Genomic DNA, 21,621 nt, shown 5'->3' with positions numbered 1-21,621 from the left:
AAAATGAAGTATTTTTTAAAATGGCCTATAATTTTAAAAATCTTCTTGGTGTCTAAATTTGTAAACTTCTAGTTATAAAATAAACTTTCTACCCTTCACACAAGTAAATTTTTTCAAGATATGCAAACTTCCTCCCAAATATCTAAATATGTGACTTTTCTCTCACATATGCTAATTTTCTTCTACACATTTATGATTTTTTTTTTTTGTAATTATGGAAAATGTGTTTTTTTTTAAATATCTAAAAAAAAAATTAATATGTGATTTTTTTTAAACACTTTAGCTACAAATTCATGTAAGAAAGTAAGCAGTTCAGATTCGAGTTTAATGAGACGAATACCACTAACTAAGTCCCATCTCTTTTACATGTAATCATATTCAAATATCTGTCAAATCCAGTGGGCCATGTGATTAAGGAAGCAGATCAAGTCATATGCTGAACATGAGTGTTTTTACTCATGCCGACATCGTGGCCGTCTGGCCGTCTGTTTGCATTTTAGATGAATGCCACGTGGTTTTGTTGACTTTTGAAAATGCAAATCGGATGGCCACGATGTCGGCATGAGCAAAAAACGAGCATGACCTGACTGCTTCCTGTGCTCAGCGGTTAAAATATTCATTATGACATTGTTCATAATTGAATCCTATCATATCATCTAACCCATGGAACAAGTCACAAGGGGCAATTATGGCTTTACTCTATCTATCCCCTTTTGATTATTACTAGGATCCAACTTTTATCCAAATCCAATTAAGAGAGTCCAAAGTACACATCCCACAAAACCAAGTAAGTCTCGGGTGCAATATGATTGCACAGAAATTGTGCATTAAGCACCGTCTGGGGCCCCACACTTGACAGGCCCTGATGGAGGGTGCTTAACGCACAAATATTTGTGCAATCGTATTGCACCTGATCTTTTCACCACAAAACGGCTTCCTCATTAACCGTTCCCTTGCAGCTGGCATCATATTGATAGATAGCTTGATGGATGAATTGATTCCCATGTCACATTATCATAAGACGGGAAACAAATAAGGAAAGACAAGAAAAAAAATAAAATAAAATAAAATAAAAGAAAGACAAGAAAGGTAGGGCGAGCGCTTTGGTCTTGTCTCTCTCTGCGACAGTTCGAGAGATTCCTCCCGATCGCCTCGGGATAAAGGGGCCGCCGGAGTATTCGGCTTCCGTTACCCTCACCCATCGGCTACCTCGCAGTCTTCCGGTGGCAATCTCCTTCCGTCCGTCCACCGGAGCGATGTGCGATTCTCGCCGCCGGACGCGAGTACTCTCGCCGGACTCCCTATTGCCGTCGCGTCTCCGGTGACCCTTCGGTTTCTCCTTTCCGTATTTCCTTTTCACCTCGTTTTTTTTCTTCATTCACTGTGAGAGGAGACGAGGCAAGGGGTTGGGGGAATTAGGGTTTCGTTGGTTCTGTTGTTCTTGGTTGTTTCCCGGGGGAGGCGACGATGCCCATGGACGAGAGCGTCCTCGACGACATGATAATGAGGCTCCTGGACGCGAAGAACAGCCGGACGACGAAGCAGGTGCAGCTCACGGAGGCGGAGATTCGGCAGCTCTGCCTGGCGTCCAAGGAGATCTTCATCAGCCAGCCCAATCTGTTGGAGCTCGAGGCGCCCATCAAGATTTGCGGTAATTCTCTTCGCCGGTCGATTCCTCGATTTTTTTTTTGAGTCTGGTCGTTTGGTGTTGGAAATATGACTAAAGCTTATGTTGTTTCTAGATTATTATTGAATTTTCTGTTTCTGTACCTTATTGCTGCTTTCTCTTTTCATGAATGATGGGTGCGTGATCCCAGTCTGGAAAGTATGGTGAGGCCAAACACCGAGTTATTGACTTGTATTATATAGGAAGAATACTTTTACCAGTGTGTTCCTTCATAAAACCTCTCTTTGTTTTCTTGTTGGGTTTTAACCATTGAAGAAAATGAAATTGATTGTTGCACATGATGATGACACACCATAGGTCATGGTCACAGTGATGATGATTGTTGTGGCTGTGGTGGCAAATAGTGATGATTATGGTGGAAAAAATACATGGTTTTAACTTGTGCTTGATTTGGGCATTAGCATGCGGTGGCAGATAATGATGATTGTGGTGCAAAAAATGATGATGTTGATTTTCTAGCACTTGGTTTTAACTTGTACTTTCTTTGGGGCATTAACATACACTTTGAGGTTGTGGGGATAGAATGACACAAGGCACCATGAAAGGCGCAAAACCTAAGAGTTGTATGCTACATGCATGAGATGTATGCCTCTCAATCCTTTGATGAGTCTTTCATATCTCTTTAGGTGACTCAACTATAAGGGATAATTCTATTGGTTTCATGATTTCTGTGAAACATGGTTGTGACTAAATTGCTTTTTCACTTTTTATGCAATTTATTCCTTCTCTTTAGAAAGTTATACTTACCAAAAGGAGTTAGTAATCCCCAATGTTTGATTTTTAAGCCCAGACAACCAAGTTTGAGTGTTTGGGGAAGGAAAACCCTCAAACCATTGAAACAAAAAATCAACACGCTTCCTATTTTTCTCCAGCAATATTTATTAGGTTAATTTAATGAATTTTAGCTGTGAACCTTGTATAGGAAACATGAGGAGCTTATTTGTTTCTGCGTATTCTATTTTTTGTATAAAGTTCATGAAACTGGGATTCCTATTATTGATTCAATTACTTCTTAGTTTATAGTCTTATATAGTTATTCATCAATGCAATTACTATATATTTAATGTTCCTTTGCTAAATTCTATTGGAATCAATCTTTTCTTTTCCTCTGAATTTAATCATATCATACTTCTCAATGAATTTGTTAAATTTGTACAAAAATGGTGTTGAGGCTTACACCTAGAACCACAATGGGGCTTACTTTTTGTGACCAGCTAGAAGAGGTTCCCTTCATGTTGTCACAGAGATGACTCTATAGTTGTTATGTATGATGATGAAGAGGAGAGGGGTGTGTGTGTGTGGATAGTGGTGGGACATTGTGGTGATGAGTTGATGATAATGGTTTGTGATGGCATTAAATGTTACATGATTATGAGATGGAATTAAATTATATTACGGATTTTGGTGACATATTTCCAATGATTCTGCTGTCACATGATGATACTACAATGATGATGAAGACATTGTCATGATGCTGATGATAGTGGTGGTGGATACAGTGACAGTGTGGACTGCGGATGATAATGGTGGTTGAGTTGGCAAATGAAAATGATGGTGTGGTTGATGAGACATAAAGATATTGATATGATGGCAGTGGTGGTAGTGATGCATTATGCTAATGCTGGTGCTGGGATGGTGCATATGTTGTAAGGTTCTTTATTAGCGTATATTTCTTAGTACTCTCCTTACTGAACAATTCCTGTAGTTTATATGTGATATATCAATTGCATTGTTAGGCCCATCCATCTGCAACTTGAAAATGTTGGCTTGAACATTAATGCTAATGATAGTCACCGATATCATCGATATTTTGAAAATTTCACGATATTCTTGCCATTTTAAGGTAAGCTGATAATATCAAAATATCAATAGAATACAAAATATTTTGATTATATTGTGATGTTTTTGCATTTTTTTTGAAAAAAAAATCTTATTTTTATATATTTTAAGCCTAGTTTTTGTTTCTTTTGTATTTAAAAACTTTTCTTTTTGAAAAAAGCTTTTTTTAAAAGCTTTTCAAACTTGTTTCTCTATATTTTTGCATGAAGAATAATACAAAACTTATTATTATTATTTTTCTTTGTTATTATTTATATATAATTTGTATTTTTTTAAACTTCCTTAGTTTTCCAAGAAAACCATTTTTGTGAAAAAAAATCTGAGAAAAGCCCTTGACAAGAAATTCCTAAGAAGGATACTGGTGACCATGATGCTAACTGATGTAATATTTTTTGCCAGTTTTGTGAATCGGACTAAATGTCATCATGTGTTGGCATGAGTACAAAAGCAAATATTGAGAAGGCATGGTACTAATTGGTGTACTATAGGTATAATCGGGTAACAAACTCATGCCAATACATGACGGTTCTGCCAGTGTTTGACTTTGGCATCAAGTCATCACTCACATTGGAGAAATAAACTATTTCTAGGAATTGCCACTTCCAATTCTGATAAATGTATACTTCTGTTTAGTATGCTGTGTGGCTTTTGTGTTGCTGTCCACTACTAGCTGCCAGTCTTTCCGACTTTCCAACCGAGTAAACTGTAAGCTCATGCAGTATGCAAGATATTAGTGAGGTGTTTGAAGTTGTAAAAGATCCCGTGGTACTTTGAGAAATTTAATATATCTTTTTAGGGAATTTGTGGAAAGTATCTATATGAAAAATGAGCTCAGAATGTAGTTTTAGATTTGAGGATGTAAAATCGTCTTTGGGGATTGTTAACATATGGTTCTAAGGTAATTATGTAGCTATAGATGTTTAAGATGTCGGATGACACTTCAAGGCCAGTAACTAGCCTTTTCTACCTTTGTCAGGGAGAAGAAAACAAGATAAATAGTTTCCTAGTTTTCTAAGTCATGGTTCAAATGTTTTGAATGTCATCTGCTTGATGTTGGCATTAATACTTTTACCAATTAAAATTTTCAAGTAATCAATTTGTAGATGTTTTTATTTTAATCTTTCTTTTCATTGGGGATGGAAAATTATGGTACCTATGGCTGACATGGTGGCTAGTGGCAACAAATTGGGTAGAACAAGGTATGTCCAACCAATATAATAAGCGGAACCAGTTCAATGAAGGTCGAGGAAGCAAAGTGGAGATGGAAATGATTGAAACTGTCAAAATAGTCTGGTCATCAACCTCATAGACAAACCTCTTGTGAGTCTAAAACCAATGTTGTAAGTATCGTATGATACGGTATGATACGTATCGTTACTATTGGCAAGAGCGATACAATATACACTTGTATCGAGATATGAGTGTATATCATATCTGTATCATATGTATCGTATGATACACCTTTAACGCACTTTAAAAATGGTCGAAACTTGTTTTTTATTTGTTGGGTTTTAAAGACCTCTTGAGGGCCGACTTTCTCATTTGTGTAGAGTCTATTAGAGGGGTATGCACGCACCTTAGGAGTCGTGAGAGAGATTTGGGGGGCAATCCGTGTGCAAGAGAGAGTGCTTTTGTAGTTTGCTCAAATAAGAGTGCATAAGGAAGTGTGCTAAAGTAAAAAAATCTCTATTATGAGTAAAATTAGAAAAGTATCCTCGAAAATTAGGGATTTATATCAAGGTAGAAATCATGCTCCACACTCATCCAACAAAGATGACATTAGATGATCTGGCATGACAATGAGACACTCAAGTAATAAGTGGAAATCGATTGAAAATCGTGTGCAACTATTTCCATAATATTTTTGTTTATGTAATATGTGAGTACGAGTCTTGTGGCATGTTCTTAATAATAAAACTGCTGCAAGAATCGAGAAAAGAGGAGAGGGAGAGATGAGAAGGAGAACTCGGGTGCTTGTTGGGAATCGACAGCCACTCAAATCTACCTTAGCTGCACTAAAACATTGTTAAGTTTAATAGGGTTACAACTTCTTTTGCATGAATAAAACTGCCCTGCATTAGTAATACAAAATACATAAACATACACGTGATATGGATCCTCTACTGGATCCATATCCGATCCATATTCTAATACCCTCCCTCAAGTTGTGCATGGGATTGAACCATGTACAACTTGTTCTTCAGATACCAAAAACGATTACTTGTGAGGACTTTTGTGAACATATCGACGACTTGGTCTTCTGAAGTCACATAAACTGGTTCAGTCTCTTTGTCCGCTATCTTTTGTCTGATGAAATGTTGGTCAATCTCAATATGCTTAGTCCGACTGTGATGAACAGGATTGAACGCAATTTGTATAACACTTCTATTATCACACATAAGAGTCGAACTTGAGATATTCTCTCCCATCTCTGTAAGTAGATGTCTAATCCGGGTCACTTCTGCTGTGGTAGCTGCCATAGATCTATACTCTGCCTCTGTGCTAGATCGTGCCACAGTCTTCTGTTTCCTGCTACTCCATGAGACTAGATTTCTTCCGATAAAAACACAGTATCCTGAAACAGACCTCCTCTCATCTGGGTCCCCTGCTCAGTCCGCATCTGTATAAGCCACTATGTCATGTTTTGGTGTCCCCCATGAGGATTGCACATATGTGAGTCCCTCACCTACTGTGCCTTTTAGGTAACGAAGAATATATTTGACAACATCCATATGGCTAGTCTTTGGTTCATGCATGAACTGCGATACATGATTTACAGAATATACAATGTCTGGTCTAGTAAAGGTAAGATACTGTAACATGCCCACTAAACTGCGATATTTGCTTGCATTAGGGTATAACTTACCATCACAAATACTGGGATTTTGACTGACAATACTAGGTGTAGGCAGAGGTTTGCAATCTGTCATTCTTGATTTGGCCAGAAGATCAAGAGTGTATTTGTGTTGAGTTAATGACATTTTTCCATCTTGTCTGTCCACCTCTACACCATGGAAATATCTCAGTTCTCCAAGATCTTTCATCCTGAATCACATACTTAGCAAATCTTTAATTCGTCGAATATGGTATGGAGCATTACCACTGATCACGATATCATCAACATATATAAGTAAGAAAACCATAGTGGTTCTATCTCTGTACATAAATAGAGAATGATCAAGTTGAGAGCGGAGGAAACCGTGGTTATGAATATCTAAGGAGAAGCTTTAAAACCATGACCTGGTGGCTTGCTTTAAGCCATACAAGGCTCTGCTCAATTTGCATACATATTCCTTTGGGTCTCCCTCTACATAGCCTTGAGGTTGCTCCATGTAGACCTCTTCCTTTAAATCCCCATGAAGGAATGCATTATCAAGCTGACAAAGAGTCCATCCATGTTCAATGGCCATGCCAAGTATAATACGAATGGTTCCCATTTTCACTACTGGGCTGAATGTCTCATCATAATCTTGATCGTATTCTTGAGTAAAACCTTTGGCAACAAGGCGTGCCTTGTATCGTTCAATGCTACCATCCGGTTTATATTTAATCTTATATACCCATTTTGAGCCAACAACATTTTTGTCTGGGGGACGACCAACTATCTTTCATGTTCGACACTCATGAAGTGCCTCGATCTCCTCATTCATTGCTTCAATCCATTTGTTGGATTGAATAGCTTAACGAAATTCAAGTGGTTCCTCGTGTTTTTCAATCTTGGATAGAAAAATCTGAAAATCCATAGAAAAGTTATCATAACTCACCCATTTCTCAATAGGATGCCTTATCCTGCCCGATCTTCTTGGTGCTTCTCTGTTATTATTGGACAATGCCACCTGTTCTTCAGCAGGTACATCTGGGTCTCCTGGTATAGACATTTCCTTTGTATCTCAGACATTCTGTTTCTGATATCTCGTTCGAAACTATCTTATCATTTATGCTTCCAGGAGCCAAACTAGTATGTTCTGCAACATGTGAGATGAGTTCAGCATTGAGCAATGAATCATACCAATTGACAGTTGCGTCAATATGTTCATAATCGTGATCTACTTTATTTCTCAGAAAACTATTTTCATCAAAAATAACATTTCTGGAGATTCTGATCTTCTTGTTGACAGGGTCATAGCACCTGTATCCCTTGTGTTTATCTGCATAACCTACAAATTGACATATAGAGGTTTTGTTCTGAAATTTGGTTCTCATGGATTTATCAACATGTAAATAACACATGCAGCCAAAAACTCGTAACTCATCATAATCAGGATGTACCCCAAAGAGAACATAATAGAGAGGTTGATTCTCAAGAATAGGCATAGGAAGATGATTTATCACATGAGTGGCTGTATGAAAGGCTTCTGTCCAAAGACTAATGGGCACGTTAGAGCCATGCATCATGCTTATTGCACTTTCTACAATGTGTCTATGTTTACGTTCAACAACTCCATTTTGTTGTGGAGTGTATGGGCAAAAAACTCTACGATGTATCCCATTATCTTGAAGAAAATCTAAAAATTCCTTGGAGGAATACTCACCACCCCCATCACATTGTAGAATTTGAATATTTTAAGAGAATTGAGTATTGACGTAGGCATGAAAGTGACGAAAGATAAGAGAAACCTCTGATTTGTGTTTCATAAAGAATATCCAGGTAAAGCGGGAAAAACTGTCAATAAATGTCACATAATATTTACTTCCAGAAGAAGAAGAATTGGGCCCTAAACATCAGAACATATTATCTCAAAAGGCATAGAGGCTCTTTTATTTATTTGATAAAAAGGAAGTACATGACTTTTGCAAACCTGACAACTGGAACACATTTTATTCTTCAACGAAGATGAAATAGACTTTGGAAGAAATCCATTGGACACTAATTTTTCAATAAAGACTTGACTACAATGACCAAGACGAGAATGCCAAATTTTTGGCTTATTACACTGAGATATACTTAGAACACTTCTAGAGACGTTGTCGGACTTGGAAGGCTTCAACACACTGGAGGTTGGATCTTCATTGAAGATATACATGTTTTCACGTCGCTCTCTTTTAGCGAACATCTTCTTCGTTTGAAGATCCTTGACAAAGACAAAAGTAGGAGTGAATTCAATAGATGAATTGGTAGAATCAACAAGCTTGGAAACAGAGACAATATTTTTCTTTATATTTGGTGCATGCACAACATCAGATAAAGGAATGAATAAAGATTCAGACAAAGGAATGAAGACGTTGCCTACGTTTGAAATAGGGTGGTGAGTCCCATCTCCAGTTACAATATTAAATTTACCAAAATAAGGGATCAAGGTAGAAAACTTACCTACATTGCCAGTGACATAAGCAACTGTCGCAGAGTCGACATACCATATTCCGTCATCATTCTGCTTCAGGTTCAAGTTAGCCATAACAGACAAGAGAAGATCCTTAGCATCATCACTGACGCGAAAGGTACTCGCAGATCCTGATGTAGCAACATTTCTGTTGTTTTGTATTCTATTGCGACTTTGAGGATTCTGAGGATTGAACCAGCAATTGGCTTTGATGTGGCCACGTTTGTTGCACTGGTAGTATGTGGGAACGTTCCTTCACAGGCCGGGAGTGACATTTGGTGTAGGTAGCAACCCACGCCCACCCTGGATTTGTGCTCCCCTACCTCTGCTACGCCCTCCTCGTGTACGATCAACAGTCATCCCTGTGGCAAGAACATCATGCATAGATGATTGCCCTATTGAAGCATCAAAAATGCTTTTCAAGGACATCTCATACTGGAATAATTTAGCACGCAAATCTTCAAAACTAGGTAATATAGGCAAGCACAATAAGGTAGTCACAAGAACATGATACTCTGACCCCAGAGCATTCAGTGTCTGCTGCACTTTTTCTTTATCTGACACTGGATATCCAACAATGACTAGTTGATCTGTGATACTTTTGACTTGATTTAAAAATTCAATAATGGTCATTGTCCCTTTTCTCAAAGACTGAAATTCATGCTTGAGAAATAGCACCTTAGCCTCTGATATTTGAGCATAAGTCTGAGCTAGAGTCTCCCACAATTCTTTAGTTGTACAATCATCAGGAATAGAGACTAATACTTCTTGTGTTAATGTTGAAGTAATGTACGCGATGAGAGCTTGATCACGCTTCATCCAAGTAACAAAAGTAGGATTACGAACAATGTTTGGTAAGCTTCCATCTTCCTTTGTTTCTTGTGTGATAAATTCTAGAGGCGTTGGAGTGAACCATCCAAATGACCTGAAAGATCTTGGCTTCGGATGAAAGGAGTGATCTGACGTTTCCAAGTCAAATAATTGTTGGTATTCAATTTTTCAGAAACGAGCTGCCCAAGAAAATTGGAAGAAAGCCCCAAGTTGACTGAACTGTCCATTTGTAATCTTATGATAGAGAATAGCTTTGCAGCAGAGCCCGACACACAAAGAAGATGGTGTCACGACTCACGACAGATTATGAAGAATCAAGTGAGAGGAAAATAGTTTTACGTCAGCAGATCTGTGTAGGGTTCAGATCTGACTCAATCAATGAAGAAATGCAGACAAAGGCAGATGAAAGGATGCTGGTTTAATGCAGTCAGACTTGGAGTAGGTAAAAAAAAACTCAGACAATGACAGTAGATGAAAAAGAATATAGGGACTCGTATGAAAGGACGCTGGTTTAATTCAATCAGACCTGGAGTAGGTGAAAGACTCTGACAATGACAGACAACCACAATAGGTGAAAAGGAATATAGACAATAGATGAAAAGGAATATAGACAGTAGATGAAAAAGAATATAGGGACTCGTATGAAAGGACGCTGGTTTAATTCAATCAGACCTGGAGTAGGTGAAAGACTCTGACAATGACAGACAACCACAATAGGTGAAAAGGAATATAGGGACTCGATTTCTGTGTGCTTGAGTAGATGAATGAAGACGAGAAAAGACGTGAAACAGGGAAAAAAATATGACTGACGTGAACAGGAGGTGTTCACGTGACCAGAGTTGGGTTGCGTGAAAAAAAACTTGCGTGGCCAGACGAGTTTCTTGCGTGAGACAAAACTGACGACAAGAAGAAAGGGGACGTAACTTTAATCACGTGCTGTCATTAACTCAGGTGGGACAAGGAGAATAAAACCTGATGGTGAGACCAAGTTGCGTGATGACGAGAGGAGTAAAGTCTGACGACGAGAAGAAGGAAGACAACTTGTCCCGGTTCCGATGAAGGCCCTTTTTATTCCCAGAGAGATCGATGCTTTGATACCATGATAAAACTGCTGCAAGAATCGAGAAAAGAGGAGAGGGAGAGAGGAGAAGGAGAACTCGGGTGCTTGTTGGGAATCGGCAGCCACTCAAATCTACCTTAGCTGCACTAAAACATTGTTAAGTTTAATAGGGTTACAACTTCTTTTGCATGGACAAAACTGCCCTGCATTAGTAATACAAGATACATAAACATACACGTGATATGGATCCTCTATTGGATCCATATCTGATCCATATTCTAATACTTAATTGCAAGATATTTAATATTTTGCATTGTTCCTGTGAGATAGTTGATGTTTGATTATTTCTTATGCGACTCATAGAGACATAAATGCTTCATATGTGATTTTATGATTGTATTTTGTGCAATTCATCATTGTTTCATCATGTGTTATGTTTTTTTAGATTTTTTTTATATTTTAGATTTTTTTATTAAAAATTACAGTTTTTTTACGATATGATACATATGTTATTTTGGGGCCAATCGATACGGGTAACGATACAATACTTACAACCTTGTGTGAAACCCAAGCAATTCTTGTGCATGCCTATGAAATGCATATTCAATGAACTGATCTTCAAAAGGGTGGTAGATTTCACGAGTGGGAGAGGTATCTGCTGCAAAGGATAAGTGTCCTGGTAACTTTTTATTCCATAAAGAAAATGATCCATTGGAATTGGTTAAAGATGACTTTTCCTTCTGACTGGCATGCTTCAGTCCTTTGTTTTAGATCTGGCAGAAATCTGTCAGAAATCCATATAAGGGTTATGAAATATGGAAATCCATCTTGATAATGCACTGGCGTAGTGTACATTGTCTTCCCCTTCGGAGATATTGTGGGTTAAAGTAGGAAATTCATCATGCTGGCGATGCGCTGTCCATCAACAATTTCCCCTTCAAAATATTGAATGGGCCCAAATTTTTTTGAAATCTTTGGATTAAAATGGCTACAAGTAAAATAATTGGAGTGGTTATATATGTGAACTAAAGATACAAATCAGGTTTATATATTGTAATCAAGTTTGAAACTCCGCTTCATCCAGCGTCTCAGAAACCCTTCGGGTTGCTTAAACACTGTTTGGATATATTTTTATTTATTGTTTACATGCATAAATTAAAGCACATTTTATAAAGAAGAATGTTGCCTTTATGTTTGGGTAAATGTATGGATCACCAATTATTTAAACTAAAATGAATAGAAAAAGTGATAAGTATGAGTAATGGTGATTGTGGTGGTGGTGGTAGTGGTGACAGGGGTGGTGGTGAATGATGGATGTGGTAGTGATGATGGTGGTAGTGATAATGGTGGTAGTGGTGATGGTGATGGAGGTTGTAATGATGGTGGTGATGATGGCAGTGGTAATGGTGGTTGTAAAGAAATAGTGGTGAAGTGGTGATGATGGTGGTGGTGATGGTGGAGATGTGGTGGTGTTGATGATGGTGAAGTGTTGGTGTTCATCGTGGTGGAATGAAAGAAAATAAGTTGTAAAAGAAAAAAGTAGGGCCCTCCCTGTTTTTAAAAAAAAGGATGATTTCCCATCAAATTTATAAAAGCTCATTTAAAAAATAAAACCAAAAGATTCAAACACCAAAACTTGCTATTTAAAATAAGTACAAATAACATGGAGTTATTCATAAAGTGATCCAAACGGGGGTTAATGTCCACAAGAAAGCTCCAATGGGTGTTTATCCCACTTGGCAAGATATGTACTAGGGAGACCGTAGGTACTGAATGCTCAAACGGATCCATTAGGTTCAGTAAGGGGGCGTTTGATTCGCGAACAATCATGGACAAAGACACCATGTTCTGTCCAGTTATGTTCTGACCTATGCGTACTGAATGCTCAAACGGATCCATTAGGTTCAGTAAGGGGGCGTTTGATTCGCGAACAATCATGGACAAAGACACCATGTTCTCTCCAGTTATGTTCTGACCTATGCCACCTGGGTATGGGTATGGGTATGGGTATGGGTATGGGTATGGGTATGGGTATGGGTATGGGTATGGGTATGGGTATGGGTATAGGTATAGGTACAAAGGGTACAACATGACAATTCCAAAAAATTATGGGTACGGGGACACAACTATATATATATATATATATATCACATAAATACAAAATAAATTCAAAATAAATTGAATATAATATAAATATATATGCTATATCAAAAATATATATTATATACTGAAAATATAATTATAAATTATAAATTAAATAAAACTTATATATACGAAGGGTAAAATGGCGTGTCTGGGTGTTGATGCGTGTCGACATGGGGATACACGTGTCGACACAGGTACGAAGGGTAAAGTGGAGTGTTCGGGTACCATAGATTCTAACCCTTTCAGAGTTCAGACAATAACAAGATGTCTATGTCTAGCGTTTGTGTTGACCCCGATACAACACTACCGACCATGTATCTCGCTTTTGATTCATCATTGCATACACTTAGGATGCGTTTAAAATTTGTGTATTTTGATAAAAAAATCATATTTAAAGTATAAAAAAAGAAATTTAGATTTAGCATGCATTCACTCAATAAATTGCAAAATAAGGATTAAAATACACTCATAAATTACAAAAATAAGAATTAAAATACAAAACTCCTAAAATTTAGGCATACCTAAAAAATTTAGATTTATCATCATTCACTCAATAAATTGCAAAAATAGGTATTAAATTGCAAAAGCCCCTAAAATCTAAGCATACCCAACAAAAAAACCAGGTTTAGAATCATTCACTGAAAAAATCGGATTTTGCATGCATTCACTCAATAACCTATAAAAATAGGGATTAAAATACATAAACCCCTAAAATTTAAGCATACCCCCAAAAGATCGGATTTAGCATCATTCACTTAATAAATTGCAAAAATATGGATTAAAATGCAAAACTCCTAAAATCTAAGCATATCTGAAAAAAAACCGTATTTTTCATGCATTCACTCAATAAATTGCAAAAATAAGAATTAAAATACAAAACCCCTAAAATCTAAGCAAACCAAAAAGAAAAAAAATTGGATTTAGCATCATTCACTCAATAAATTGCAAAAATAGGGATTAAAATGAAAAACCCTTAAAATCTTAGCATACCCGAGCACAAACAATCTGATTTTTCATGCATTCACTCTATCAATTACAAAAATAAAGATTCAAATTCAAAAGCCCTAAAATCTACCAAAATCTTTCAGATTTAGTAAACCTATCGGGTTATATATATATATATATATATATATATATATATATATATATAGAGAGAGAGAGAGAGAGAGAGAGAGAGAGAGAGAGAGAGAGAGAGAGAGTACCTTTGGTGAGAGGTCGGTAGGAGCGGAGGTAGTCTGGGAAGCCGTCGGGAGAGGAGGGAATGGGTGGGGGGTGTTGGAAGCGTTGGGTATATCTTGACGGTTTTTTTTCCCATTTTTTCGTCCGCTATTGTCCACCCCATGTTGTTCTTGTTAGAAAACAAAGGGTTTGATAATTAACCCATAAATGCACACTTAAGGTGCAAATACACAAACCCACTAAGGGGCAACCAAAAACACATAAAGTGCTAAACCCATAAACCCACAAAGGGGTTAAGCCAAAAGGCTAAAAGAATATTTTTTTATTATGAGAAATAGGGTAAAAACCCTTTTACAATGGAGCTAAAGCTCCCGCTAGAATGACAATACAAAGGACAGGACCCCCTTTTATAGGGGTTACATTGAGGGCCTTGGAGGGGCTCTAATGTAGTCGTTGGAGCCCCTCCAACGGTCATAAATGTGACCGTTGGAGGGGTCCAACGTCTACATTGGGGCCCCCAAGGTGGTACGAATATCAAAAAGAAAATAAGAAAGGAAAAAAATAAAAGAAAAAGAAATAAAAAAGTACAATCATATTCCTAATGGAATATGCGTAAAATGGAAATGACAAAAATAACCTTTTAGGGTATTACAAGAAAAATAGATATATATCTATATATATACGTATACATATATGTATATATATGTATATGTATCTATATATATACGAATATATATATACAAAAGGAATTACGGTTACATTTTAACAGTTCTGTGGGTAGGGGTGGAATGCTGGGGGATGATGAATCGTCATCTGCGGGATGCCGCATCTGCGATATCCCGTGTTTGTGTGGGTGCGCATGGCCTCCACGTTGCGGGCATCCCTTGAATCAAACACCCGCCTAAGATGCATACGTGAGGGGTGGCATGTGGCCACCTTGGAGGCCTCTCATAGCCCCTATCCGCCCTGCTCACTCAATTAATAAACAAATATGGTATTTTCCCATCTATGTAACATGGGTACTTCAATATCCTTAGTGTTCCCATGTTTGCTGGTACATCTGGATAATGGATCTGGGTGCTGCTAACCTGCCACACGTAGTTTTTATTTTAGTTGAACTTTCCATGCATACTTTTGTAGCATATACACTCAAGTTTTCGTTAAATCAATTCAATCCAAAGCATGTGTTTTAATAAATAAGCAATTATAAATGCATCTACTGATTTTCAAAGGGTCCTAATCAGTGATCTAACGTTTTGGGGTAGGATGATTCTTCTTCTCCTTCTCTCTCTCTTTCTATAATAATAATAATAATAATAATAATAATAATAATAATAATAATAACAATAATAATCAATTGTAAAGTTGCACTGTGTTTTTTTGTCACAGGGATACGCAGTGTAGGGCCCGGTGCCTAGGGGACATGAAAATACATGTGATCACACCATGTGACACATATGGCATTTTTTTCATTTATTAGTAAATATATTTTTATATATTATAGCTAATAAAGTTATATGGTTACATATTAAATAAAATGGCTCTCTTTGTGTCCTATTTTTCACAAAAATCACGTATTTGTGTTTGGTATCCTCATCATACTTGTGTCCATATCTGTATCTGTGTGACATGTTTTTCTACTTCACAAAATCATTCACAATACCATTTTACAGGTCTGTGTGGAATCTCGTTGGAACTGTACTTAATAAAAGTTTTTGCAATCTTTTGCGTACATTCCTTGAGATTGTTGATCTTCATTTAGAAAATTGGTGTCCTACCGTTTGTATATTACAATTCCACCCAACAAAAATTTCCTGCCCCCTCATCTTCGTATTCTCATGTTCTTGTAAGTTGTAACTGGCTTCTTGCGTTCTTTCCAACTACTATTGGAGCTTCAATCTTTGATGGGTCTACAGTTATATGGAAACTATCTATTGTGCCTTTTCCCATTCTCATTTGGGTCTCTTCTTTTTTTTTTCCTACTTCTGTTGGTTGCATAATCAGGTCCCTCAGATACAAAGATGGTGAATTATCACATCTTGTATGGGCCTGTGTATGTTACAAATGTGCAGTGCACGTGATGTTTGTTCAGGGAATTGTGTTTAGTTGTTGTTAATGCATGTTGTATCTTCTCTATCACATGTTTCCTGTTCAAATGCAAAGGCATAAATACATCTGATGAGATTAGAGTTCGCAGTAACTATTGGGGTGTCTGCCCCCATCAAAAAGTGTCATAAATTGTCATGTGTACTCCAACTCTTCTATAATGGTAGCATTCCCTTTTACTTTACTTTTTGCTTGCTGTAATGGTCAAATCAAATGTGATTTTTGGAACTTACAATTTTGATATCTGCTGAATCTCTGTTTCTTCAAATATTTTATCTGAACACATTTCCTAGTCATATTCAAAATTTGATGGAGAAGTTTTTCTTGGCTTCTAGGGATTTTTTTACTCTCATGCTATGTCACCTGGATATGGGTACGACATAGCAATTCCAAAAAATGTGGGTGCGGGGACACAGCTATTTATATTAAATATCACATAAATATAAAATAAATTCAAAATAAACTGAATACAATCTAAATATATATGCTATATCTAAAATATATATTATACACTGAAAATATAATTATAAATTATAAATTAAATACAAACTTGCATGTGCAGAGGGTAAAATGGCGTGTCTGGGTGTCGGCGCGTGTCGACACGGGTATGGAGGGGAAAATGGAGTGTCCGGGTACCATAGATCCCATGGCTTTCCTCCTTTTCTTTTTAGTATCAAAATTCATGTGGTGAATATCTTGGTCTTTTTTCCATTAACATCATGCTACTTGTCCTGAACAGGTGATATTCATGGACAGTACTCGGACCTCCTCCGATTATTTGAGTATGGCGGGTTCCCTCCTGAAGCAAATTATTTATTTCTGGGGGACTATGTTGATCGTGGTAAGCAGAGCATAGAGACTATATGCCTTCTTCTTGCTTACAAGATCAAATACCCAGAGAACTTCTTCCTTCTCAGAGGCAACCATGAATGTGCTTCAATCAACCGCATCTATGGATTCTATGACGAATGCAAGAGGCGGTTCAATGTTCGCCTATGGAAGACATTTACAGATTGTTTCAACTGCTTGCCTGTGGCTGCACTTATTGATGAAAAAATACTCTGCATGCATGGAGGTCTATCACCAGATTTGAATAATTTAGATGAGATCCGGAAAATTGCTCGTCCTGTGGATGTCCCAGACCAAGGTCTTCTCTGTGACCTTTTATGGTCTGATCCTGATAAAGAGATTGAAGGCTGGGGTGAGAATGACAGGGGTGTCTCATACACATTTGGGGCTGATAAGGTTGCAGAGTTCCTGCAGAGGCATGACCTTGATCTCGTTTGCCGAGCCCACCAGGTTTCAATTGCAAATTTATTTATTTATTTACTTTCTTTTTTTGGCGTAGAAGTTAGAATACTTGTTAATTTTCAAAAGTTGCTATTATTGTTAGAAATGTTTGCCATATTGTTGTGACAATAGGATGCTAATTGTTAAACTATGGTTTCTAGTTAAGGTCATGGTTTACTACTGATCTTTGTGGATTTTATGCCACCTTTATTGCTTGGGGACTCAGGAATGACATAGGACTGGACTCTCAAACCCATATTAATCTGAGTCTTGCTGCAACTCCATGGGGGACCATGCCGCACTACATGGTGGAGTTGTCAGAATCTTCAATTATGTTATGAAGGGACAGTTCCTTAATGTTGAACCTTGTTTTTATAGCATTGGTTTGGTTTAACAATAACTGAACAGGTTGTGGAGGATGGATATGAATTCTTTGCAAAAAGGCAACTGGTGACGATATTTTCTGCACCCAATTATTGTGGCGAATTTGACAATGCTGGTGCCATGATGAGTGTCGATGAAAGTTTGGTATGCTCATTTCAGATCCTTAAACCATCAGATAAGAAGTCAAAGATTGGATTTGGTAACATTAACATGTCAAAGCCTGGGACACCACCACGAAAGGTAATCATTTCCATTTTGCTTATTTTCTTTCCTTGCTTACTTGCCTCTTTATGGAAAAGTTTTCATATTTACTGCACCTGCACCCGCGTCACGTCGCGTCGACGCGGGTGCTGCGGCTCTAAGGAGAGTCCGTGTGACATATTGGAAAACCCTTTATTTGTTTTGAAAAGCACAGTGATGGAGATCTCTGCTATATCTGAACTTCAATTTTAAGCGTTTCTAGTTAAAATATCAGTGTTTTTTTTCACAACTACCTTTTCTAATACTACAGTCTTCCTTTGGGAGGAAAATATCCTATATTTTCTTTCTCCAAAGTAGCTGCTTTCACATTCTCTCTCTCTCTCTTATTTGTATTAGAAGGCAATATATAATTCTTTTAATGTATGATTTTTATTTAAGGAAAAGAAGAAATTTAAAGAATTTATTTTTAAATGAAAAGGAAAAAATTAAAATTCTTAACATTCTATTTGGTCGCTAAAAGAAAAAAGCTGATTAGGAAGTAAATGAATCATGAAAGTATGAAACAGTAAATAACACATGATTAGGTAGTGCAATAAGAGTCACTAACTTCGATCTTAAAGGCCGTCTCAACTCAATCTTATATATATATATATATATATATATATATATATATTTATATATATATATATATATATATAACTCTGTGAAGTCTGTGGGCGGGGAGTGAGCATCACCTTGCAATACATCATCGTCATCATAAAGCCTTATCTCAACTACATGGGGCCGGCTTTACGAATCCTGTTTCTCCATTTCTGTCTATTTAGGGCTAAAACTTCGGTCATTTTACAATCTTTCATGTCACCTCTAACTGCCTCCTTCCAAGTCTTCATTGGTCTTCCTCTTTTCCTAGCTCCTACTTGTAGAATGTCAACCTTTCTCACAAGTTTCTTTAGAGGCCTTCGTTGAGCATGTCCAAACCATCTTAAACGTCGTTCACTTATTTTATCCTTTATTGGTCTGACTCTTATCGTGGTATAAAACTCATGAGTCATGCTATGAAACTTTGGGAGAGGGTGATTGAGTCTAGGTTGAGGAAGGTTGTCATGATATCAGAGAATCAATTTGGTTTTATGCCTGGAAGATCAACTATGGAAGCTATACATCTTCTTAGACAACTTATTGAGAGATATAGAGAGATGAACAAAGATTTGCATATGGTTTTTATTGATTTGGAGAAGGCATACGATAGAGTGCCTAGGGACGTTCTCTGGTGGACAATGATGAAGAAATATGTTTCTCTCAAGTACATTAGTATAATTAAAGATATGTATGAAGGAGTAGTAACCAATGTCCGCACTTGTGGAGGGATAACAATCAATTTTCCTATAACGGTTGGGTTACATCAAGGATCTGCTTTAAGCCCTTTCCTATTTGCTATAGTGATGGATGAGCTTACGAGATCAATTCAAGAAAATGTGCCGTGGTGTATGTTGTTTGCTGATGATATTGTTTTGATTGATGAGTCTAGAGCTGGGGTTAATGCTAAGTTAGAATTATGGAGACAGACATTGGAAGCTAGAGGTTTTAAGTTGAGTAAGAGTAAGACAAAATATATGGAATGTCAGTTTAGTAAGCAACGAAGTAGTGATGAGAGTGTAGTGATGCTTGGTGAACAAGAAATATCGGTGGATGATTGTTTCAAATATTTGGGATCTATCATTCAAAAGTATGGAGAAATTGATGGAGATGTAAATCATAGGATAAAGGTTGGGTGGATGAAATAAAAAAGTGCAACTGGAGTGTTGTGCGATCTTAGAATGCCATTGCGGTTGAAGGGAAAGTTTTATAGGACGACTATTAGGCCCGCTTTACTATATGGTACGGAATGTTGGGCTGCCAAGAGACATCATATTCAAAAAATGAGTGTAGCTGATGCGTATGCTTAGATGGATGTGTGGAAATACAATAAAAGATAAGATTCAGAACGAGGAGATACGTAAGAAGGTAGGCGTTGCACCCATTGAAAATAAGATGAGAGAGAATCGTTTACGGTGGTTTGGACATATTCAGCGAAGGCCTAATGATGCTCCAGTTCGAAGGATGGAGAAATGGGAAAATATATTAGTTAAAAGAGGTCGGGGTAGGCCTAGGAAGACTTGGATGGAGATGATAGGAAAGGATATGAATGCTTTGAACCTCACCGAGGACATGACATTGGATAGAAATGATTGGAGGAGAAGGATTCATGTGGAAGACCCGGAATGATTTTCTTTTTTGGTTCATATCGCCGACCCCAATTGTTTTGGGATGAAGGCGTAGTTGTTGTTGTTGTATTGGTCTGACTCCTAGGTGCATTCTAATATATTAATTTCTAATTTTATCCTGGTAATCCCGATCATCCATCTTAACATACACATCTATGCATAATTCACTTTGTCTTTTTGTCGTTCTTTAGTAGCCCAACATTCAACTGCATATAACAATTTTGGTCTTATGGCAGTCTTGTAAATACGTCATTTCAGTAGTAGATGTACTCTTTTATCGCATAACGCACCACTAGTTTGTTTCCACTTAACCCAATTGACATTGATCCTATTAGTGATATCTTCTTCAAATCCCCCATTCTGTTGTAATATAGACCCTAAATGCTGGAACTTCTTGCATTGTTGAATAAACATCTCTTGTACTCTAATGTCATTGCTATCACTAACGTCTGTACTCTCCATATATTCATTAGATTTCGATAAACTCAGATTTTCAACTAGCCCGACGTTAACTCTTGGATATATTCTTGCTAGAAATATCCCTGATCCCACTGATAACAAGTAGGACCAAATGTAGGAGAGATTTCTAGCAAGATATATTCCCTTTCTACCAATTCCTATTTAAATGAATGAAAAATTGTACTGATTTTATACAATTGACATATTATAACTTTTTTTTGGGGAAATAACTAAAAGATGTATATATGAAGAGAGATGCTAGAGAGCTGCCCAAGTCTGGACATGGGAGTTAAAGAAAACAGGAGAGAGAGAGAGAGAGAGGTTAAATTTCGAAGACTTTAGGAAGATTTTGTTTCATATTAGGATTTAGAAGATGGAGACACAATACAAGGTTTAGAGAAGGAAACAAAAAGAGCTTGGGTAAGAATTTATGGATTTGGTAAGATTTGGTAGGATCTGATAAATGTATCTTTAATATAATTATAAACATAAAATAATGATATTTTTAATAAAAACCTAAAAAGTACAACGTACCCCTTAGTGGAACAATTTGAGAGACCTGCGAAGGCAATACTAAAAGAGGAGGAAGGAGCAGAGGGAGAGGGGACAGTGACTGACTGAGCGAGAAGCTGCAATTGGTGCATCTGCTCTAGAATTTGTAACTGAGCACTACTCACATGCTTTGAAGGACTCGTCACTAGTGAGACATTGGACTGAGTACCAATGCCACTAATATCGGTCTGTACATCCTTAGGCTTTGAGCCTTCTTCTCGGAAGCAGATCAGGTCATGCTGAAAATGAGCGTTTTTGCTCATGCTGACATCGTGGCCATCCGATTTGCATTTTAAAAAGTTC

General features: G+C 37.2%; 1 protein-coding gene across 3 annotated transcripts in view; it reads left to right on the top strand.

Annotated features, from left to right (window-relative positions):
- Positions 1 to 974: 974 nt before the first annotated feature.
- LOC149836662 (serine/threonine-protein phosphatase PP1-like) overlaps positions 975 to 21,621 on the top strand; it is a 40,068-nt gene continuing 19,421 nt past the window's right edge. The window contains exons 1-3 of one of the 3 annotated variants that reach the window (XM_090005504.1): positions 975 to 1,651; positions 16,908 to 17,467; positions 17,867 to 18,082. In XM_090005504.1, the coding sequence (XP_089861630.1) occupies positions 1,468 to 1,651; positions 16,908 to 17,467; positions 17,867 to 18,082 (960 nt within the window). In that variant the 5' untranslated portion in view covers positions 975 to 1,467. The remainder of the gene's footprint in view (positions 1,652 to 16,907; positions 17,468 to 17,866; positions 18,083 to 21,621) is intronic. The other 2 variants (XM_090005506.1, XM_090005505.1) reach the window with 2 other exon arrangements.

Source organism: Nuphar pumila, chromosome 5, assembly GCF_984573655.1.
Source record: "Nuphar pumila chromosome 5, dmNupPumi1.hap1.1, whole genome shotgun sequence".
In the NCBI taxonomy this organism is placed as follows: domain Eukaryota; kingdom Viridiplantae; phylum Streptophyta; class Magnoliopsida; order Nymphaeales; family Nymphaeaceae; genus Nuphar; species Nuphar pumila.
The sequence above is the reverse complement of the archived record's forward strand: the minus strand, read 5'-3'. Positions and strand labels throughout refer to the sequence as shown.